The sequence below is a fragment of the Lycorma delicatula genome, chromosome 10 (assembly GCF_047948215.1).
Source record: "Lycorma delicatula isolate Av1 chromosome 10, ASM4794821v1, whole genome shotgun sequence".
Classification (NCBI taxonomy): Eukaryota; Metazoa; Arthropoda; class Insecta; order Hemiptera; family Fulgoridae; genus Lycorma; species Lycorma delicatula.
The window spans coordinates 46,287,088-46,313,119 of record NC_134464.1 but is presented as its reverse complement, the minus strand read 5'-3'; the positions used below and the strand labels follow the sequence as shown (position 1 = coordinate 46,313,119).

The window sequence follows — 26,032 nt, the reverse complement described above, 5'->3', positions numbered from 1 at the left end:
TCCAAAAAAGCCCAAAATCCAAAATATTTGGATTTTTTGGATGGGATAACAAAAGTTTTCACCTTAAAGTTAAGAAAAATTTCAAATTTACTCCATACGACAATGTATGCATGTGAAAAAAAGTTTCAGATGTTTAGCATACGACAAGCCCCATTTTACAATTCCAGCAACATTTTCGACATCCCTTGCCGCAAGATTTGGTTATATTAAAAATTGTTTCAGACAAAAGTTTTAAGTAATGTTTAGAGAATTAACAACCACTTTAAACCGATTCGATACTGTGCCTATTAAGGGAGGTAAAATATTTTTTTATTTATTTCAAAACCCCCATTTTTTCCACTCCTTGAGCCCATCGTTGGTGATATCAAAAAACTTTACTTAGATAAGTTTTAGGCCCTTATGCAAGGAAAAGTAGAAACTTTAAACGAATTCGATATTTACTTAATAAAAAAAGTTATAGGGTTATTTTGTTTTTTCAAAAAAGCCACTCCATTTCCATTTTTTAGGTAAAATTTTAAAGTGATTTGCACAAAATGACTGCAGTTATCGTGTCCACAAGAAATATATATATATATATATATATATATATATATATATATATATATATATATATATATAAACCTTTTAGCTGACGGTGGTTTTGGGGTTTGAGGGATGTGAAACGCGATGATATGTCGAAATTTTCTGGAAGTCGTATCATGGTACCTATTACAACGGGTAGCATTCTTATGAATCTACCTAAAAAAAAGGCATAAAAAAAGAGAGAAGCGTTATTTACGAAAGCTAGAATCTTTAATCGGTCACAAATAAAAAAAAAAAATTAAGATATGCATAATATATTCAACGTAATAGCTATTCTACGTGTAGCTGTTGTTTGTAGTAATGAGATTTTATTGCAGCGTGTGTGATTGTTTAGTACATTAATGTGACAATGTACCGACTGACACAGTTTGTTAGTCTTTACCAGTGTTTATAGAAAAAATAGTATGGTAACAATTCAAAACAAGAGAAGAAACGTTAATAATTTTTTTCTTTAGTTTTCAAGGACAAGTTATAAAGATTGAAATAAACATTTAAACAACCCTAGTAAGTCTATAACTGATATTCGTATGTGTTGGGAAGGAAGGAGGGTTTCATATTAGGAAGAAATGATCATTGTCATGAATATTTTTTTTTTTTTTGTTTAAACATACACCAGTGCTGTCTAGTGAGACAAATTACTACTGTATTAGTTTTTTACAAGGCTTCGTAAAAGTAACAGCGTAACTCATAGTGGTGTTTTTTTTTTCTTTAAGTGTTATTTGTTAATGAAAGGAAACGTAATTTCGGTAGATTAACTAAATTTATGTTTTAAATAGTAATATTCAATTAAAATGAAAGTAATAAGTGCATCTGTGTGTATATTTACACACACACAGTGAGTTGTTGTTATTGAATGTTTTAGTGAATTTACTGAAATTATTTCCAGTAGTCTGTTCTATATTATAGTGAAAAGTTTTGTGTTCTCAATATTCTACTTCTAAACTTTTGTTAACGGGTAACAAAGGAAAAAAATACTAGCAACAATAAAAAGTAAGTACAAAGTATTTTACGAAGAAACTGAAAATATTTCAGTACATATTCTACAACAGAAAAAAAATCATTGTACATAAACACTAATCTGAAATCGCTCTTTTTTCGAGTTACAGTTAGCAAAAAAGTTTTCTTAATTTTTGTTCCAAGGGTAAAATAGATCCATACTGAAATTCTTGGAACTTAAATTTGATAATTTTATGTGGTTTTGATCTGAAGTAAAACAGGTCCTGGATTGAATAAAACAATGTCTAAATAATCTTTACTTTACCGGCGAATATAACTACATTAGTTATATTAAAGGGGAAAGTACAGTGATTATGTTAAAAATGGGGTATCGGATTTTTGGAAAGTTTTTACGTTTTAGGAACCAATTACTTGTAGATAAAAAAGAAAATATGTGTGCTTAGGACCGTACGGCCGAAGTGATAACTTGTATGGGATCGCAATCGTTTCGAATTAATATCTATTACAAGTAGCATATAATGTTTACATTTAATAGCCACTTTAACCTTTGACCCCTTCAACCAATTTGAGGCACAATTTCAACGTGTATTTTCCACGAATATCCCCTGTTTGTAGTTAAATTTTCACGCTGAAAGAATGGATTTACTGCAAAATGCGTAGTAAAAGATGGGTTTAAGATGCCCCCAAAATTACAACAAAGAACCCACAAAGAAATTGGCTATTGAACCTCCACGTCTCTTTTCACGGGTTTATTCGAATACATTAATAAACGGCTACTTTCAATGATGAATGTGTGTTCACATATTGAAACAGTTGATTTACTGAAAAATTCATAGTAAAACATATGTTTTAACTGCAAACAGCGTGATTAATTTTAAATTTATGATGATGTAGGTCATCATTACTTTCAGCTATATGTATGCATATTATTGATCATTATTTACGATTCAAACTTCAAAATTATTGTTGGTTTTTATAATCTAACAGTTACTCAGTTAACGTTGTAAACTTATAACGATATTCTGCATCAATCAGTCATCATTACTTTCAGAGAAAGCGGGTGTTGTGGATTTTCAATTTTTTATAATTGTGATAGCTAATTATTGACAGTTGATGTTATTTTATTCATATTTTACATAAGAAACAGGATTTCTCAAACATATTTTTCGTTAAATAAAAAAAGGTCGTATCTCGAATACGGGGTGCGTCCTAGGGCATTTTTAACGCGATTTTCCCATGCGTCTAGCGGCCACCGTTATCGAGATACTAGCGCGAGCGAAATTCGCCCCCACAGAATTGCAGGACCAAAATATTTTATATAAAGTAATTTTTTAACAATAAACAAAATCTTTACCGACAATATTTTCAAGGTTAATGATTTTTTAATGCATAAAAAAAATTTGAAAATTGAAAATTTTCACATATGTTATCCAAACTAAATAAATATTATATATGTTACACTTACACTGAATTTAAACAATTTTTTTTATTATTGTTATTATGAGCGATAGAGAGGGAGCATTATTGTGAATCACCGGCAGTTTTTTCTCCCACCGCCCATACCCTGCTACTACATATTATACTATACACTCATATATGCGTATATATGTTCTCGCTCTATGCCTTTTTCTCTTTATGTACATGCTTAGCATCTTTTGTTACGTTACAGATTTTGATTGCGAGTCAGCGATTTTTTTCCATATTCCCATATAATTCGTATGTACAAAAAATTCTGACACAACACGCCTAAAGAAGTTTTCACTTCAAAAATACGTGTTAAATATGTGTAATAGATAAACAATGTTTAAGCGTTCCATATAATAAGCAAAAAAAAATAAAATTTGTAACAAAAATCTTACCGGCCTGACTTCATTTATTAAACAACGAATAAATCATAAGAATTCTATTATTTCTGTAAATGTGATATGTATTACATATAAATTAAATCAGTTTTTAACTGTATTTCAAATTTAATTTTTTTTATACTCATATCTCATTCACTTCATACCATATTCTTTATTTTTTAATAAAACTAGTATAATGACTTTACGAATCAAAAATCCATGATGTAATATTGCACTTATTACTTTATAAGTGTAACTCGATTTTTATCGTTAAATTTGATTAGTAAAATCGAATAATTAATAAATTGATTGGTAAAATTTTTCATATATATGCTTAGCGGTCTTGCATTACGTTACAGATTTTTATTACGAGTCAGCGATTTTTTACCCTTGTTCCCATCTAATTCGTATGTACAAAAAATTCTGACACAACGCGCCTAAAGAAGTTTTCACTTCAAAAAAAAAAAAAACATATATATTTTTTTTGGCTCTAGCTTCTTAACTTAATTAACCAATTTTTTTTTTTTTTTTAAGTTTTGTCACTTAAAGGGCTATAATATTTAAATCAGATTTTGGACCCATATTATACTTCCGATCCAAAACAAGAAACAATTTTTTTCATTACTTCCATAAAAGTTATACTTTTTTCAATATTTTTAAAACATTCCTTTTTTAAATTATTCATTTTTTAAATAAGTCAGAAACTTAATTATAAATTTTTGCAGATTTTACTGTGAAAAGTGCAACGTATTGTATGACTTGATCGGCGTAGCCGGAAAAGTCATACAATACGTATGACGTATATGAAGGTGTTTTTTTTTTTTTTTTTAAATTAGACTGTTAGTTTTATTTTACAAAGCTTCAAACTTGAATACATGTTATTCCTGCGTCGACAGTAGATTCCTATCTTTAATTGACCAGCGTAGCCGGGAAAGTCATGCAATACTTTACCAGCATTTCAGAGAATCACTGTAAATCAAAAAATTGTTGCCGCAAAATACAATATGGTCCTATGTCTTAAACCGTTTAGAGCTGTTTCTCAATATTTAAAATCATATAAATTTATCTTCTTCCATAGATTTCAGCATTTTATTTCACCCTTTTACACTAAAAAAAAAACAATAAAAAAAAAAATAATAAAAATATTTTTCCATATTTTTCCGTACGTAAAAATCTCTAAAGTAATTTAGGATAGAAAAAACGTATATACATTTATTAATTTAAAATAACAACGAATAAAGCACCTTTATAAGTGTTCAAGGTCGAATAGAAATGAAAATAAAATTATTTTACTTACTGAATAGCAAGATTTAAATGATTGAAGATATAGATTTTTAATCAAAGGGGTGATAAGTTAATAAAATAGGCTATCCTGTGTAAAAAATTCATTGAGATCTGTATAGTAGTTTTTTAATGCCAAACGACAAAGTCAAAATATATGACAGAGGGTGCGGAAAATGTTGTCTTTTTCGTTTTTACCACAATAACATACTTTAAAAATGTAATAAAAAATTACCATTTAAAACCATTAAATGCAGAAATAAATTATATATATATAAATGATGGTGTGTTTTTTTTAAAATCAGACGGATAGTTTTTATTTTATAAACTTCAAACTTATATACCTTAAACTGCTTTAAAACTTTATAATATGTTATTTCTACGTTGACAGTAGTTCTATCTTTAGTAGATTAATGTAGAGGCATCGTAATCAAGGTAACGATTTATTTCAACAAAAAAATGGCAAGTTAGTAATTTTTTTATCAACCTCGATAGTTGCCGGCCTCCGTGGCGCGAGTGATAGCGGTTCGGCCTTTCATCTGGAGGTCCCGGATTCAAATCCCGGTCAGGTATGGCATTTTCACACACGCTACAAATCTAAATCTTAAACTTCTATCGGCTCCCCTACCCACAATATTGCACCCCAAAGTATTTATTTTAGGGGTCGCTAGCACTATTATTATGACTAGGAAGACATTAAAAATGATTCAGTTAAAAAATAAATATGCAATAAATAAAAAGATAGCTATTTTAGATTTTTGGGGAAGGGAGAATTTTTGTGGAAGGTCTTTAAAAAAAAATGCTAAGATAAGAATGTACGTTTATATTGAGCTTCACACAAAGTGGGGCTATATTTGTAAAATTTTGAGAAAATGGGCTCCAAAAAACTATTCACCCCCAACCTCTAGAGAAACTGACCCCAAAATTTTACAAATCCATTGCCTCATATACACAAGTCTGTACAAAATTTCATCAAAGTCGGTTTTTGATTTTTATTACGTTACGTTTTTGCTTTTCATGCAGTCCTACTCCTAAGTAATCCATTCTATCAAAGGCTATTTAAACATTTTCGACTGTCTAAACAATAGTAAGCTTCAGTTTTACTAGACAGGTGGTTACCGTGCCGACAAGAAAAGTAATTACTCTTAGTAAATACGGAAAACTGTACGTAAAATACTGGAATGCTCCACAAAAATACTTTATTAAATGATAAAATATTAATATATAATATATTAAACTTAGTACTTTATCGATTGATAAATACTTCTCCATACTTACTAGTTTTGTTCACTTTATTGAACGATAATAATTCTTCATATTTACTTCGTTTTATTCATGTTACTATCATCCCCTTATTTCCTAACAGGTAATAATTGTTTTATGATTATTATTATTAGATAATAAAACTATTCTTTCATTAATAACATCAGGATAATTTTTCAGACGAATAACATTTTTTTTGTTTTCAGGTGCATGTGTTACGTATAAAACTTTTTGCTTAATTTTAACCTAATCCTAATTCAAAGACCTGTTCGGTGTGACATGCATAATGTTCAGTATTAATTACATAACGGTAGTATACATTTTTCTCAGTAGTGCTATATTTTTATTGGTTTATACATCTTGTTTTATAATTAATCGATTTTATTGGAAAACATCCATGTTGTTAATTAATATTATCATTGATTATTGTTTGAGATTATAAAAATATGTTTATTTGTGTTTCAGATGCATGAGTTGTTATTTAAGTACTCTACTTATTTTAAAATGATGCTACTTTCAAGACTTCCGAGCTGATTAATATATCATGTTCAGTATAATTTAAATAGTGGTAATGTACAGTTTTGTTAGCATCGTCATATTTTCTAACAGTTTTACTTATTATACGATTATTAGATTTTATTGGATAATAGGCACATAAATTAATAATAAAATCATAAATTTTTGTTTAAGGCTATTAAAATACTTTTAAAATTATTTTTTTTTTGTTTCAGATGTAAGTGTTATCATTTAAACACTCGACTTATTTTAAAAATGGATGCTTTCAAGGCTGCTTGCCAGTGAGTAAAATACGAGGGACGATCAGAAAGTAAGTTACACCTGCTCTATGAAACAAACATATATTCAAAAGACAATTATATTTTGTTGAACAAAAACCTACATATATCTATATATTTTTTGACAAAATCGATTTTCCAAATATTTTTTATACATTGTGACAAGTTTATCAATTTCAATCTCATCAGAATTTCGTACAAATTTCTGCAACCATTTAATGATTGCTTACTTCAGTCATCATCATTGTCGAAACGCTGCCCTCTCTGGTCTAGCTTGGGAGGACAAAACATATTTGGTAGTCGAGCATGAAAATCAGGGCTCTAAGGCGGATGAGACAACACTTCTCATGTGAATTTTTGCAGTAATTTCTTTGTCATTCAAGCTGAATTACGAGCACCATTGTTGTGAAGAAAATAACCTCATCGCTTAATTTTCCGTGATTTTGAACTTTAATGGATTTACGCAATTTTTTTAAATCCTCTCAGTAAGATTTGGCATTGACTGTTGTTACTCAGGGCATAAATTGACTACAAACTACTCACTCAGAATCTAAAATTTCTGTCAGCGTAAAATCTTCGAACATGTGGGGATGTTTTCAAATTTTATGGCTGTCTGTATTTTTGTGTTGCTCATTCAACCAGCTCGCATCCTCTATGCTGATTTCTTTCAAAACATGAAGTATAATGTTGAAAAAAAAGAGTTGATGCAAAATGTTGTCATTTATGGTTGTTGGTCAACAGATGTGGCACAATTTGTGCACACATGTTGGGGTAACCAAGCTGATATGTTCACAGACGTTATGTTCACTTTCAATTTTTGCAATTTTAGTGCGCCGGTTACTCATGATTATTTCATTCACGGTTTCCGATTAACCCATCATGTTGTCAGTTTAGTGATCCCAAAAAAGTGACGTTAGGATGAAAGTTGGCACCGTGTAAGTCGAGGGGGGGTACACTCTATGGCTATTTTGTTCTGTCCACCCACACGCATCAGTGGGGAATCAGGGCTTCCTGATGGTGGCATTGGTGACCCTCGACGTATGATGAACCTGTGCAGAGAGAGGGAAGGACATGTGCTAAGCGAGTCTGAATCTGATAGGCTATCCCCAGGAAGGTTAACCCTTCACCAGATTAACGCGCTGGCAATCTGGAAAAGGAGGTCGTCGTGTTTCAATGTAGCAGGAGGGATCCCGATGGAAAAGCTCCTTGTATAGGAGCAAGATAGGGTGAGCAAAGACCTCTTTCATGGCACTTCAAGGTGTTATGCTAAACAACGAAGAACACTTGCCTTGTGAGTGCTAAAAATATTCATGGAGGTTGGGAATGGCAATGAGGGGTGTAAGGAGGCCATCATTAAAAAAAAAATTCATGTACGCCTATCAAGCAGCTCGTCATTCACATTTGTTCTCCTGTTTCCAAACTTGTTCATATCAAGGCAATGAAGGACAATGTGAACATATGTTGGCATACAACCAGAAATTAAACTTAACATTTTTAGATGAATATGAACAAATACATTTTCTTGACCTCACTATCAATGTTAAATAATTATCATCAGCAGTTAATAAAGAATTAATATACCTGAATAAAAAAAAAAACTTAAAACAAGAATAAATGAAAATTTCTACTATGGTTTAAAAATAAAAATAAAATAATTGTTTATCAAAAAACTGACGTGGCTCCCACATGACTTCCTTATACGCCTGTCATACAGAAAAAGAAAAATAACATGAAATATATCTCAAAAACATGACAAGAAGTTGAATATGAAGAGGAAGAAAATGTTAAGAACAAGCAGAATAAAAAGATTAAGAGAAGATAAGTATAGAGAGGAAGAAAATTATAAAACCAAAGAAAGAATAAAAAGATTAAGAGAAGATAAATATAAAGAGAGAAAATTTTAAAGCTAGAGAACATGTACACAAATTAAGATCAGAAGAATTATATTAAACCAAAGAGCATTTAAATGATTGGCAACAAAAAATAAATAAACAGAATGATGATCAACTCTGACTTAAGGAGAATACTGTTCGACAGTATTAGAGGAGTAATGAAAAAAGATAAGAATTTTTTGCAATTTATTAAAGATCGGGCATGTATGCCTCAGTGTGTATTTTGTTGTTGTGAGGGTCTATTTTTCAGTCACTCTGTGGTTAACTTTAATGTAGATAAAATTAAACAGAAATTCCAGAACAGATGTTTCACCTATGTATTACATATGCACATATGTAATGATGCCTATTAAATTAAACATACACATTTTTAAAAGTACATAAAATTTTATTTCAGTAATAACTTCTGATTTTTTCATTTTTTTTTTTTTGTTGTTATTATTGAATAATTATTTATTGTAAAGATCTGTTTACAATCTTGGGTTAATAAATCAATATATTTAAATTAAAAAAAAAAATTAAAAAAAGGAGATTAAGTCTGATTCGAACCCATGTACATTCCCTTGCAAGATCCAAATATTTCATTAATTAAAATTTTATTTAGCTATAACTCTGGAACCAATTAAAATAAGTACCACTTATGACACACTGTTGAAAATCTCTCAATGAGGGCTTATTACTGCAGTTAAGAATTCCAAAATCCAAATTTTTGGGGATTTTGGGCTTTTTTGGATACTTTTGGTTCAGTCGATTGCAATCAAAAGAGAAGGACACAACTAGATGTTTCTAAATCCATAATTTCAACATCCTTCAGCTAATAGTTTTCGAGTTATGCGAATACATACATATATCACACCAAAACTAGTGAAAATGGATTCAGGGATGGTCAAAATGGATATTTCCATTGAAATGTGAAAACCGAACTTTTTTGCGGTTACAATACTTCAGTCAAGTAAAGCAAAACTGTTTTAGACAGTTTCAGTCAATATTAAACAATAAATTATTTTCTCATACTGTTATTGTTGTTGATTACTCAATGTTTATAGAATGAACAAACAATGATAACTGTACTTTTGTTAAGTTGACTTTTACACTAAATCACTAATGTTTACGATTGAATTGAAAAGAAATTTCATAATAAGTTGGTAGATGTTTTTTAAAAAGAATATTTTTAATAGTCACAATTGATGAAAGAAAATAATCTTTTAAACTGAAAATATAAGGTAAAATTGATGAACTTATTACTAGTGTAATCAAAGTATTTAGAAAAAAAAAATCAGTCAAAATTCAGCAAATGTATTTTACATTAAAAAGATAAAACAAACAAGAAATAAATAATATTAAAATATTTTAAAGCTCATTCGATAGCGGTAAATTACCAGCTACTTTTTTTTTCTGTGTGTATGAATTACTTATTTTTATTCACATACAATTCTAATCATAAGAATTCATACATGTAAGTATATACAATATTTTAACAATTTTTTTTTACTTAATAGTATTAATAACACAATATTTAATTAAAATAATAATAATAAATATAATTATTTGCATAGAAATAATAAAATTATAAACATTAATAGTGATGATCTGTTAAATAATCCATCTATGTTAAACATATTTATAATATTAACAGTTTTTATTTATTATAAAAAATAGTTATATATGAAAATTCTATTTATAACTTATTGAATCAAATTTTTTATTCTTAATATATAATTTTAAAATAAATCACACAATACATAGCATTAAAAAATTAATGCTTATGAGAAAAATGTTACATTTATTATTATTTTTATTTTTAAAATTTGATTTTAAATCAAACTATTATATTCAACGTATAATAAAAAATATAGCTTGAAAGTAATTAATCTTATTTGCTTAAAAAAATAAAGGTGTAAGAAAGATTCATGACATTTTATTTTCATTTCATCTACCCATTACATTTTTCAGTGCTAATGAAACACAAGCATGACTATATTTAATATATACTATATTACATTTTCCTACCTTTTATTGTAAGTAAATATTGTATATAATATTTCCCTACTGGAAGGCAGTTCTAACTTTTAATCAGGAAATTATATAGACTATTCATGAAGTTGTTCAACTCTTAACATAACTAAATATTTATTATGAATTAATTTACAATTGTGTTAAATGATCAACACAATCAGATCTTATATTTCCTACAATCTCTTAGACTGTCTTACTGCGTTGCCATAAATTTACAATATTCATAAGCAAACTGTATGCTCATTACAGAACGTTATTTGAAGAATTTAAAATTGATGAAAGCTGATTCTAAATAAGATATAGTAGCTTCTAAACTTCAGCCATAATATTAAAAATTCTGTAGATTTCACACCTTTCCCTGAATGATAACTATTTCTATTTTTAGTAATTGTGTAAAAATGGAAGAAGAAAGTCATTATACTATAAAATTGTAAGATTTATTCAGTAGAAAGAAAAGTAGTTATGCAGGTAAATTAATGAAAGTAAGCTACATTAAAATATTTATGTAGTGTTAGAACTATGTAGTTTTTACTTGTAATTTCTTAACCTTGTTCCAAAATAGCAGATTCAAAGAAAGTATATATTTATAAAAAAAGGGTCTTATCCCTTATTGTATCCAACAATAATTTTAGGTACTTAAAAAAGGTACTGAAGAAATGTACTTACATGTATTTGTTATCGAATGCTATGAAGCTTACGTCACAGATTATTAATTGTTAGCGGTTGTAATAAAGCTTATTCAGTTGGTAATATGCTTTGGTTGGTGGTTGTTTTATAGGCATGATGTTAAATTATAATCATTGTGTGAAATCTTTAGTGATAAGTTCATGGTGGAGTTTTCGCAACACCGCAATATTTTAAATTCGAATAGACAATGTGGCAAAAGTGGTGTTTGTAAGCATCTCGGGGAACACAAGCTGGATAATTGGTTGTTTAATTCTAGTCCTCCATTTGTGAAAATTGTTAAATTTATATATTGGTGAAGGTGTGATAATGTGTGGTCATGTGTGTTGTAATGTGAGGTAACATGGAGGTAGATTATAGTCACACGTGTTAGGTTCGGTGTAAAAGGTTTTAAATTCAAAACCTAGCGAAACTAAAAAAATAAAGAAAATTAAAAAAAAGAAAGACCCAAATATCTTATTAAATAAAACATTTAAAATGCAAACTACAGCTCTGGGAGTAGGAGCTTGTTGTTTTAAACCTTTAATAATATCATGGACATTTGACAATAGATGAAACAAAACTGGAATAATAGTTAAAAAGTAAATTTAAGAATACAAGCATCAAAAGTTTGGAGCAAATGACATTAATGAAATAAGAAATCCTTCACTGATGACTATAATAATTTTCAAAGATATAAGAAGGGTCATACTCACTCCTTAGATTTTACGGTAATTAATTTTAATAAATAGAATCTTATACCATGAAATAACCATTACTTTATCTATATTAGAATTTAAGTATGAACAATGGTCAGACAAAGTCCTGGAACTCTGACAAGGAATTTTCTGAACTTCAAAATCAACAGAAGACTACTACTACTCTCAGAAGTGATTCTCGATTAATTACAATTAATTTTTAGGACTAAAAATAAATCCCATTATAAAAAATTTATTAATATACATTATATTTATTAATAATTAAACATAAATTAAATCATAATTTCTTTTTTTTTATGGGAGTTGGATCACCTACAACTATTAACAGTTATAATTGGACTTAACTGCAAAACACGCATCCTTGTTTGTTTATAAACAAGGATTTATACATAATAAAACCATTCAAATTTTTGTAAAATTACAATTTTTATGAATGACATTTTTTACAGTATATACAGAAACTAAAAATTAAATTATAAAACAATAACAAATAAGTTAAATTAAAAAAGAAATATATTATTTCAAATAATTTATTGATATAACAATGAGTAAAAATGAACTATACATAACAAAAGAAATACATAAAAATAAAAATTTTTACAAAAAAGAACAAAAAACAAAAAAAATATATAAATATAAATGTAGAAGTGATGGAAACTTGTGTTTATATTATCTGGCCAACTTGCACAATAAAATCAATCTTTCATCTTTTTAGTTAACAGTATATATTACCATATATTGTACTGTAATTTAAGTATATATTTATAAAGAAATCATTTTATTTATTGTATATTCAATTAAAATGATTTCATTGCATACTAATTAACTAATTTTACTCCATACTCCGATGCGAAAAATATATAACGAATTTTAAGTGTTTAATGATTTCAGTCTATGTTGATGAACTTTATATTTCAGAAGATCATACACTAAAGTATTTCATACACTGACAATAGATATTCAACTAATTAACTTGAAACCTATGTCTTTACTTAGGATTTAATGGATTCTAAATTGGTAAAGGTGAAAAATTATGTTAACTTTACAAAATAAGTTTAATAAATTTAATGTTATAACAATTTAAATATCTGTATAAATTCTATAATTATGTAAAACTTATATGATATGACTTTTTGAGTTATCTCAATTTTGAGGACAAAGGGAGTATTATTGATAAATAACTAAAAATCACAATGTATGTTGTTCTTTAATTTTATATTAATGGAGCAAAGAGACAGTTAACAGAAATTATGCACAGATGAGCGAAAAGATGGAATTAATTTTTTTTGGAAATATCCCAAGAAAATAAGAGATAATATCAGTACTATAGTTATATGAGAAAAGCTTTTATTGTATATTAATATCAAGAGATAGAGATATTTTAAGGCAGTGAGTATGAATTGTTTCAGAATGCATTATAGGCAGTGTTGCTTCATTCTATCTATACCAGTCTGTTTTACGACTGTAATGTTTATAAAGCCTGTTGTATGAGTAGTATAGTGCATATAACTGAATTATGTAGAAATATAACGTGAAGCTGTCACTGAAGAACAGGTCTTAAAAAGGACTCGACAAAAAGCAGCAGTAAATGTTACATTTTACTTTCCCGTAGCGCTATAGCAGAGCTACAGCTTTAGAAGGGAAAGTATTGTAATTGGTCCAACTTGGGCAGACGTGGCTTTCACCAGATCTTTATGTTTTGACACCTAAGGAACCCAAAAAATTGAATGAAAATGTTCTAGATGTTCATACACATGTGTGTGTATGTGCATATTTGGTATTGCACCCTAAATCACCTTATATCTCCAGAACTACTCTGATTTTGAACAAACATGGTCAGAGATGGGGCATTGATGATTTTAAATTTTCAACTTAAAAGGCCAAGGGGTAAGGCTGTAGAACAAGGTTACCTCAGTATCTAATGGTTTCACCTAATTAAGATCCTACTTTTTTTAGGTACATTTGTTAATTAAAATGTACCGGTCATTAGTATCCCTTCTCACCACAAGGAGCATTAGTATAGTACAACTGCTGTAGTCATCTGCTATTCTGTGACATCATGATGTGTAAAAGTATTTATAGTAAAAGCAATCAAAGGACTAAGCGCATAATGATTGTTAACATATAAGACATAAGTTTTTGTGGTGTACAAATAATGAAGCCTGGACCAAGTTTATTTCAAACTCTGAACCTTCTAGATAAAAGGCAGAGATGGAATAAAAATAATTATTATAAATGTATTATGGTAACCCATTTGTTATAAATGCAGTTGTATAATAACTGCAGTTTCCTACTCGGACTTAATATCATTTCACAATTAATCTTTTCCTGAAATAGTTTTTTAATACATACAACTTCATTATGTTATATAATGGCAACACAATTCCTATATAAGAAGAAATGAATAGAAAATATATTTACAAAAAACAAAGTTTGCACTTTCAGTAACATAAATAGATTACGAATGTAGCATTATAACATCTACTTCATTGATGCTGTGTTATATACAACTTTTTTATATTACATAATAACACCACAATTACTGTACAAGGTTTAATGATAACAAGCACAACAGTCAGATAACTCAATGCTCAATTCAATTAAAAGTAGAATTTCACTATTGTAAATTAACAAAATAAAAGAAAACAAAACATAAAATTAACTAATGCATTTTATTTTCTCATCCAGTGAGAAAATAAAAATATCAGCAATACATTATAGTTATGTTAACTCGATCAAAACAAATTACCCAGAATCAAAAATGAACTGAAAGAAGAAATTTAATTTAGATAAAATTGACTGTTGTGTACCATATATTTCAGTTTTATCTTAAAAATTGTTAAAAAAGTTAACTACACTTGTATTTAGTTTCCCACCCCACATTTCATATTATGTTATATACAGTCAGTGTTAAAAGTACAATATATGCAACTTAATGTTGTTACAATAATTTAATAATATGTATGACAATCAAAACTGAATGAAAAAAGTGAATCTGTTTAACAATCTATGCTATGTTGAATCATTAAACATGCACACACACACACACACACACACACACACACACACATACGCATGCACACATATAAAATCAATAGAAAACAATCTAATTTACATAAACAAAGTTTGCACTTTAACATAAATAGATTACTTATGTAACATTCTAACATTGGCTTCATAGAAGTCAAGATAATAATAAATAATTGTAATTTTTACGTACTGTAATAATATCTTATTTACATTAAATAAACAAGTTATATAAATGGTTAGAACAAATTTTAATTGATTTGCTTTTAATTCAACTATTTTTAAAACTAGGAAATTATACTACTGAACTATACCTTAAAATGATACCGAAAACTAGTAAATGTTTAAACAAATTTATATCCTCACACGAAGTAACTAAGAGCAATATTTGCAATTTTGATAAGACGATATAAACTATAAAACTCTCATCGTAAAAAAAAGTTAAATATTTTGAACACATTACATGATAAAAGTAAAAAATAGAATCTTTGTGTAGGGTTCATTCTCTTACTTCAAATGGTCTGTCTATTAATGTGTGAGTAATATTTTAATTTTAAATTAAAATTTACGAAGGATCAATGGCTATGTAGACCAGTTGGGATATATATATATGTTGAATTATCTACATAAGCTTATACTAAAATTTTGAGTTTTTATAAAGAATAGAAATATTAAATATATGTACAAATCTGGAAATAGGTAGGCAGTATTAGCAAACAAAGCAAATTAAAGTGCATTCAGAAATGGAAAGTTATTCCTAATTTGCCTTTCCTCATTCACAATTTAACTAAAACAATAATGTTTATGAATTTTAAATAATGTACAAAATAATAATTCCACCAAATAAAAAATAAACCTGAAAATTATTCTGATTTTTTATCAACATTGTTTTTAAGAAACCTCTCTGATGACTGTTTTTTCTGTTTTCAAAAAATATACATATATATATATATTATTTTACAATAATAATAAATAAATAGAGTTACACACAATTAACTAATAAATAATAAATTAGAAAATCATAACTATAAAATATGACAAAAAACAAATTAACAAAACTACTTCAAGAAAAACTATTTCCAAGATTACAAATGTATACCTACAATAATCAATATTTATACAATATTTGTAATATTAAAACAATATAAGAAAATATAAAAGCTATATCTTACAAAATTACATTAAATTGCAATATTTTGTTTATTTTACAACTAATAATAAAAAATAGTAAGACATTATTTATTTATATACAAAAAAAAAAAAAAAATGAAACATAACATTAAAATATAATTCCAGACATTTTAATAAACATTACTTTAAATTCAAATGAAAGAGAAAAAAATTAGTAACATAAGAGACTAATTAAATTTTATATACAGACTACACATAAAAATTATTGTATAAATAATTTAATTTATAAAATATTTTAGAATATAATATTTATTTAAAAAAACACTAAAAATGTGTTTAGCATTAATCATATGATATATGAAACAATTTTTTATTACTTATAAAATAAAATTCTCTTCTTTTCATAATGTTATAAAATGGGGATATTATTAAAAAGTTACAAAAAATTTGTTGGCTAATTACTTAAAAAAAGTGAACAATGGAAATGACAGGAGGAATAGTTTTGTATCCTAAAAAATTGTCTTTTAATTCATCTATTACAGCAGTTCCGAACGTCTTATTATTGTTACCTTTAGCAGCATATTTCATAAACTGTAATTTCATATTAATATAAAATGTATATTATTAAAAAAAATAATAAACATGATTCAAATTCTAAATTATTGAAATTATATTTCTACAAAATCTTTTCAGAAATAAAATGCAGTTCCTTTCTTAGTGGTAATATAAATTCGTTATATTAATAACACAAAAATTAAGAAATTCATAACAAAAGATCAGTTTATTTATATAAAATTTTTCTTACACTTTGTAGTGTTTATATCATATTAAAACCAGAAACAAGTAAAACTGCAAAATGTAATAGACATGAGAAAATAAACTAATGCAATTAATAGTATAATTGGCAGGAAACTGGCAGTTAAAACAGCAGTTAGTATAATATATCAAATAACAATCTATAATATTATGCATGACACTGATTATGTTTTGCAGTATTCTTTCAATAATTTAGATTCATTTAATGCTTCTCAGTTATATAATGCTTTTGACTGTAATAATCCTATTAGATTTTAAAATACATGCTTCTAATTCATTTTAAACAGGTGATAGGCTACATATTACGTACATTCTCAAGGTTAGTAGATTTGGTTATAGAAGGAAAATGTGGTAAAAAAAGGGTAAAGGAAGACAAAGATTAGAATAATATGCAACAGAAAATCATATAAATAAAATATAAGATGTCAGCAATTCAGCAAGACTGAAATAGATTAATAAAGAGATAATTGTAAAAAAGAGAAAGGGAGATAAAATAGAATACTTTCAGGGATTATAAGACAATTATTAAGTGACATTTAAAATTTAATTTTATTAATTAAAAAATAATAATTAGCATTGTTCCAAAAAAATTTAATTTTTACATTTTCAAAGTTTATCAAAGATGGCATTTATAAAATTTTGCTTTGTTTGTTTTCTTATCAGCAGTAAGCTTACATAATAAGTAGTCATATATAGATAACTTATATATAAGTTGTAAATAAATTTGCAATATATAAAAACAAAATTCTAATTCTAATTTTTCCCCCTATTTAACCTAACCTTTGCATGCAAATCTCTTCAACTGGCAGATATTTTTTTAAAGTAACTTTTGGTTGGATAGACGTAACTATTTCAACAGATTAGAAATAGACATTTAAATTCTTAAATTACAAACCTGATTGTCCTGTTATTATTATTTTATTATTGCGAACATCATCATTTTTATTTTTTGATTAATTGTGATCAGACAACACTATTCTATCAATATATAGCAAACCACTTTGTCCAGTTCAATGTATTGTACAATTTTTTGTTAATATTTTTATCATGAACAGATGGAAATTCATGATTACAATTACTAAAATGACCACTTTTAATACTGCTTTTATTCAAAATGTCACAAAGTTCATTATTATATACTGCAATGAATACAGTCTACATTTATATAACCCTCAAAGTACATTTAAACAGCAGAGTTTACTGTTTAGATGTTAAAGAAGTAGAATTGATTCTTTTTTTAAATGTTTAACCTAAACAATACAAACCATTCATTTTAAATTTTATTTATCACTTAAAAGGCAATGAAAGTTTTATTTATACCATGGTAATGTAAAGCACTCAGGCAGCTTGTTTTTTATTTTTAATATGAATGCAGATACCAGAATTTTTTAATTTACTTCCTGGAGTCGTATATTGCTAAGTTAGATAATTCACTGTTAATTTTTAAATATATATATATATACATCATGGAAGGATATTTTTGTAGTCTACAACGTTTTTATCAATAATATAAATAAGAAAAAAATCATCAGCACAACCTGTTGATTAGGGAAAAAATATTGATTTTTATTAATAATTATATATTCATTAGGACATCTTAATTGTATAAATAAAATTATTTGCATTGATTAGAAACAAAACAATTATGTTCATCATTACTCATGTTATATCTTGAGGTGCAGTCACAACAAGTGTTGTTGGAATTGGATGCATCTGCTGAACAGGTTGCTGATCCGATTGCTGAAGCAACTGTGGTTGTGACTGTTGCTGCTGCTGCTGTTGCTGTCTTTCGGCTATCTGTTTTTCACTCAATTCAGAAAATATATTTATTAAATTGTTTACACCAATCATGTAACCATCTTCATGATTACCAACAACCCATGAATCTGAATGACTTATATTCATATTAGCTGGCAAGATTAATGTTTTTGCAAAGTCTATTAACCAAACATTTGCATTATTTTGGTCATGGACAAACAAAAGCGAGCTCCCAATAACCTGTTTAAAAGAATTAAAAATAATTAATGAACTACTTAAAAGATATGTTAAATAACAAAATTAAAATACCTGATGTCAAAATTAAGAAATATATGAGGAATGTAGAAAAGTTTGGTTAAGCAGGATGAATAAGTAGAATGAAGCCAGAAATTAGAAAAAACAAAACTTTGTTTATCAACCACTAGCTACCAAGGAGAAATGAGATAATGGGACAACCGTTATCTAGCACTCACTATCAAGCAAAACCAGTTTACTATCCTGCCCATGCAATCTGTTTGCTACCTTCCCACCCTAGCTTGCCCGAGATTCAAGTGCCAGCGAGCCGATCAATGAACCCATAAGCAGGAGGTCGCTCAACAAGGGAGAACAGTCACTCGCATCACTTTGATACCAACACAACCCTGTGGGCTCTGGGGCCATCACTGCCACACTGTATTGAAGACCCAACTGACTTCCAACGGACGAGCTGCAACTCTCTCTGACAGCCAGAGGAGCTTCTGAACCCAACAGCTCTTACCTTGCAAAACACACAAGATTTTAAGGTGCCACATAGACTGATTTCGGCATCCATATAACTGCCCACAGATTACTACCAAGTTGTGCTCCCAACTTTATGAACGAATGCAACAAACTAATGGACCAATTCTTCTGAGGCAGCTTTTCCTGCCGCAGAAGAGGAATTTCCTGCGTGGTAGGGATTTTCATGTCCCCACAGAGCCGTGGTATGGCAGGAAGTAGAATTCAATTCCAGATCTATCTGGATGTCTGGGTTTGGAATTGGCTTGCCACACTTTCTGCCATACCACGGCTCTGTGGGGACATGAAAATTCCCACCATGCATCTGCTAGTCCTGGGACTTTGGGGAGAAATCAACAGTTGTGGCTGTCTCCAGCTTAGTAGGGAAACCCGCAAAACCATTTTTTGGTATGACCAACCTGAACCTGCAGCATCAAAACTGCATTGAAAATTACAGTACCCCCTGAGGTGAAGATAAGACTGGAGACGGTGTTGAAGCAGCACCAGAGAGTATTTTCCAGAACTCCCTTGTAATCAACCTGGTCAACAGTGAACGAGATTATAAGAGAAGTGGAAGAGATGCTGAGGAGGAAGTGACAGAGCTGTCGATCAGGAATGTCTTCAACTTCACCACCAGAGATGATCTTTGGTGAAGTGTCTTGAGTAATAAAACCACACCCACCAAGAGGGTGAAATCACATCCATGAGCGACACCCCTGATGATGGATGGGTGGACTACCAAACCTGTTGTCTAGAGAATTGGTGGAAGAAGAAAATACTACAATGGTGCAAGAGGAAGATAGGCCAAGAAGAGAGTGGAACAGTAACGCTTCTGGCTGTGGATGCTACCTTTCCACCACAGTTTGCTGAGCTTTAAGCGCCCTGGCCAGCTAGACGATCAACAGGCCTATCAGCAGGTGTCAGCCCAGCATAGGAATGCTTGCCATGATCTTCACTCTAGCTTCATGTTTGCACACGCCTCTATAAATGTCCATCTTTTCCAACACCTGCAGCTTGATTGGAGGAACTGACACAAGTATGCACAGCACTTCATCTTCATACAACACAGTACAGTATAAAGTCACCACCCCCAGCAGGCACCTCCTGTGGACTCTCTGCATCCTGGCCAAATTCTGTTTTATGCCAAGGGATGCCCCCCAGACTGGAGCATCATACAGAATTGAATATGTAGCTGTTGACATTTCAGCCATTGTTTATATGAAAAACAAGTAAGTTATACCACCTCATTACAGATTTAATAACACTTTCAAAGTCACTGATCAAGAATACCTATGTTCAAAATTTTACTGAAGCGCTCCACTTTTTTGAAAATTCAATTTTCCCTAAAAATACTAAAGAGGATAACAATATGTAAAAATAAAGTTATACCGAAATTTTCTTTTGATCAAAGGCAACATCTTCATCAAGCATAAATGATAACAGATTGATTTACTTGCAGTACATAATTAATAGCAGTAAATAGTCATTTTAATTTAAGGCAAGAATTCTTAATATTCTTTTTCATAAATAACTATCTATTGTATTTGTTTTTCCCTTCTTTTGTAATTTAAGAATAAAGTACATGTTGCTTAGTTGGTGATAATCTTTTATCACCATCAATTGAAATTGAAATAAATTGACCACCAAAATCAATCAAACCTTCCAACCCAATGGAAGTACCGTTAGTTAATACTATTAACTTCAAATAATAAAACATCCCAGTAATGTGTAATTTAGTTTCTAATGAAACTTTTTATAATGAAAAGTACATTTTTAAATTTATGACAAGCCTTTTATCAATGTTTTGCATTTAATTCATAATGTCTAAATTAAAACAGTTCTACAAGTAAAAATTTAAAGCAAGTATTTTCCATTTTCTGTTTTTTAACTTAACAAAATATTAAAACTGATTTTTAAATTTATTAAAATCAATTGCCAAGTGAGTGATAATTATCCTCAAGCTTTAAAGTACGACTAATATACGTAAATCTTAAAACTAAAGCAAATGTTTTACATATTTACCTCATGTGTAGTGAAAAAATCAGAAACTTCTAAAGTCGCTTTTATAGCTTTTAGCCTCTGAAGGTATTTTGGCTGTAACATAAACAATTGTAGGATATAGAAAACAATAAAAATAATTTATATTTCTAAGTAGTCATAAAGAAAATATATATATACATATTTTTATAAACTAAATTACTTTAAATACAGAAACTAATTTTTTACACTTTCAATCACTTTCATGTTTCATAGCAGTTATTATAAATCAAATAATCAGTTAATGTAAAATATTTTGACAGAAAACATCAATTTGAAACTCTTTTATTATTATTTTACCTAAATGCAGTCATTATGGCTTTTCTTTTTATTTATTTACCATTATTATTTTTTATTTATTTATTTGTGATAGCATAACAAGATCTATACAATATATGTTTGGTTTGAAAATTTTAAGTGGTATAAATCTGAAGAGAAAAAAAGTTCACTTTTTAAAAAATTTATCTTAAAAATGGAATACTACAATTAAACCATTCCACTAAATCATTAACAAAAGAATAAACTTGTAACCCTATAGGCTTGGATTCAAACTGCCTGTGCATGTGTGCACATTGATCCAACTGTATATCAGATGTAATACCTGAACAGTTGCAATTAGGGAACCCATGAATAAAACATTCTTAAAATGATATTTCCATTTGGAAAATTACATTAAAACATGAATTACAGTGGACTAAATTAAGTTGAATGCCATATTGTTTTTCAAATTTGAAAGCCTGTAAATCCTTATAACAATTGCATTTAGGAGAAATTACCCAAGAATATTTTAAAAAATTATATTAGAAACATGAGTTTCTAATGTGGAAAAAATAAAAATTTGTCCACCATATTAGAAAAATAGAAATGTTTTTTTTTGTCATCAGTCATTTGACTGGTTTGATGCAGCTCTTGAAGATTCCCTATCTATTGCTATCATTTCATTTCGCTATACCTACATCCTACATCCCTAACAATTTGTTTTACATATTCCAAACACCTGCCTACACAACTTTTTCCTTCTACCTGTCCCTCCAATATTAAAGCGACTATTGAATGCCTTAATATGTGGCCTATAATTCTGTCTTCTTTTAATTATATTTTTTCAAATGCTTCTTTCTTCATCAATTTGCCACACAACACATCTTCATTTGCCACTTTAACCACCTATGTGTTTTTAATATTCTCCTATAGAACCACATTTCAAACGCTTCTAATCTTTTCTTCTCAGGTACTCCGATCGTCCAAATTTCACTTCCATATAAAGCTACACTCCACACATATACGTTCAAAAATCTTTTCCTGACCTTTAAATTAATTTTTGATATAAGCAAATTATATTTCTAACTGAAGGCTCGTTTCACCTGTGCTACCTGGCATTTTATATTGCTCCTGTTTCGTCCATCTTTGGTAATTCTACTTCCCAAATAACAAAATTCTTCTACCTCCATAATCTTTTCTCCTCCTATTTTCACATTCAGTGGTCCATCTTTGTTATTTTTACTACATTTCATTACTTTCGTTTTGTTCTTGTTTATTTTAATGCAGTATTTCTTGTGTAGGACTTCATCTGTGTCATCATTGTTCCTTCTAAATTTTTTTTACTCTCAGCTAGAATTACAATATCATCAGCACGTTGTAGCATCTGCACGTCATAGCATCTTTATCTTTTCACCTTGTACTGTTACTCCAGATTTAAATTGTTCTAACATCATTAACTGCTAGTTCTATGTAAATATTAAAATGTAACGGGGGTAGGGAACATCCTTGTCAGACTCTTTCTTATTACGGCTTCTTTCTTATGTTCTTCAATTATTACTGTTGCTGTTTGGTTCCTGTAAATGTTAGCAACCATTCTTCTACCTGAACCCAATTTTTTTTAAAATGTTGAATATTTTATTCCAGTTTATGTTATTGAATGCCTATTCTAGGTCTATAAATGCTAAGTATGTTTGTTTTTCTTTAATCTTCCTTCTACTATTAATCTGAGTGCTAAAATTTCTCTCCTTTTCCCTAAACTTTTCCTGAAACCAAATTAGTCTTCTAATATTTTTCCACTTTCCTCTCAACTCTTCTATACCGAATTCTAGTTAAACTTTTGATGCACGACTAGTTAAGCTAATTGTTCTGTATTCTTCACATTTATTTACTCTGCTTTCTTTGGTATCATGACAATAACACTCTTTTTGAAGTCTGACAGAACTTCCCCTTTTTCGTAAATATTACACACCAATTTGTGTATAATTTATCAATTGCTTTCTCACCTGCACTGCGCAGCAATTCTACAGGTATTCCGTCTATACCAGGAGCTTTTCTACCTTTCAAATCTGTTAATGATCTCCTAAATTCAGCTCTCAGTATTGTTTCTCCCCTTTCATCCTCTTTGACTCCTTCTTCTTCCTCTTTAACTCCATTTTCTAATTCATTTCCTCTGAATAACTCCTCAATATATTCCACCCACCTATCAATTTTGCCTTTTGTATTATAAATCGGTGTACCATTTTTGTTTAACACATTATTAGGTTTTAATTTATGTACCCAAAAATTTTCCTTAACTTTCCTGTACGCTCTGTCTATTTTATTAATGTTCATTTCTCTTTCCACTTCTGAACATTCTTCATTAATCCACTCTTCTTTCGCTAGTTTGAACTACCTCTTTAAAGTATTTCTTAATTGTTGATAGTTCCTTTTACTTTCTTCATCACTAGCATTCTTATATTTTCTATGTTCATCCATCAGCTGCAATATATCGTCTGAATTCCAAGGTTTTCTACCAGTTCTCTTTGTTCTGCCTAAATTTGCTTCTGCTGATTTAAAAATTTCCTTTTTAACATTCTCCCATTCGTCTTCTATATTTTCTACCTTATCTTTTTTACTCAGACCTCTTGCTAAAGTCTTTTTGTAGCTCTTCAGTTACACCATATGCAAGTGTCTGATGTATAAATATTATAAAATTGTTGGATAGCTACTACATAAAAACAATAAAATTACTTTCTTCTTTGAAATAAGCAGATTATGGATAAAATAATTTAGTAAATATATTGTTGATAGATTAATAATTCTTGTTAACTATATTTTTATAATTTTTAACAATGAGCAAGAAGAAAACTGTAGGATTCCTTTCCATTGAACTCTTATTGTTTTTTTCAATTTTTATTCAAGAACATTTGTATATTGTAGATAAAAAATATTTTTAATTTTCCATCAAACATTCGTGAAGTTTCTAGATATATTTTCAGCATTCTTGATTCATGGATATGCTCATAATTAGAAATTAGCAAAAGATTGATGATACTGAGATGATATCAGCAAAAAAAAATGTAAACTGAAAATATAAGTGGTTTAGCTGGGCCTCAAAGTACAAACCACGCACAGGGTGAGTAGCAATAAATAATAAATCCTTATTCAGTCTGAGTGAGTACTTCTTTTGATCTGGTGGTAAAGTAAACAAATTTGTAAATCAATTGCTTTTATGTATTTTTTAAGTAAAGGTAATTATCTGTGTGGCTTGATGTTATAACTGTTTTCTTTTGGGTATGGTTTATGCATATCAAGAAATATTTTTTGTGTCTGTTTCTATAGCACTAATTTAATTATAGTTTACTTACAACAGCATGTGGGAATCCAGAAGTAAAATCAGCAAAACATTCTAGTATCTGTTCTCGTGTTTTTGTTGTTTTAAAATCTTTACTAGATTTCCCATCACTTTTTTTAATTCCTTCAATTCTAAAACCAAGGGTTGCTGTTGATGATATTGTTTCCCTCCACACCATGTACCTATAAAAAATTTAAAATTCAAACTTAATAGTAAATTATCACAATTTAGACCAAATTCAGTTAGTTGTAAAAATAATAAAGTTTTATAGAAATATATATGTTATGAATATATGAGGAATTAACAATTCAGATTCATGAAGACTTATTATTTTATATTTTATCTATGTATTTATTAACTTGTAACATTTATTACATATAAGAAGTTAAATTATAGTGCCTCATTCTTAGGTACAAGCTCTCTCATTCATGTGAATGCATACTCAGACTTGAAGAGTACTTACTCTGAACTAATAGTTCTTTCACAATTTTAAATTTAAGAAATCACAATAAAGCTCATTAAAAAACTGTTTTACATTCAGTGCTATTTTTTTTTTTTTTTTTGTAATTGCATCAAGGAACAAAAATATCAATTGAAAAAAATAATAAGAAAAGATTTTTATCAGAGTAATCTTAGATTATTCTGATAATTGGAGATTAGTCTTCAAAAGTGGTAAAAAAATCTTATTAGCTGGTTTAGGAGAAGAGAAGAAATACTTCAAACAATGAAAAATAATTTTTGGCCTTTAAACATAATATCCCTAATAATCTTTATTAAATAATGTAAAACTTATATGTTTGCAACCAAAAAATAACTGGAAAACTCAGAAACAAACAAACAGAAGAAAAGTTGATTAACTTTTTGACTTTACAACATCAGCTGATCAAAGTATTTACAAGGAATA

The 26,032-nt window shown here is 28.6% G+C and overlaps 1 protein-coding gene across 2 annotated transcripts in view; it reads right to left on the bottom strand.

The window, feature by feature from the left end:
* Positions 1-16,427: 16,427 nt before the first annotated feature.
* LOC142331374 (inositol-trisphosphate 3-kinase B-like) overlaps positions 16,428-26,032 on the bottom strand; it is a 304,893-nt gene continuing 295,288 nt past the window's right edge. For both annotated transcript variants that reach the window (XM_075377245.1, XM_075377244.1), the window contains 3 exons: positions 25,142-25,310; positions 21,522-21,593; positions 16,428-18,983 (listed from right to left, as the gene is read on the bottom strand). In XM_075377245.1, coding sequence (XP_075233360.1) covers positions 18,645-18,983; positions 21,522-21,593; positions 25,142-25,310 — 580 coding nt within the window. In that variant the 3' untranslated portion in view covers positions 16,428-18,644. The remainder of the gene's footprint in view (positions 18,984-21,521; positions 21,594-25,141; positions 25,311-26,032) is intronic.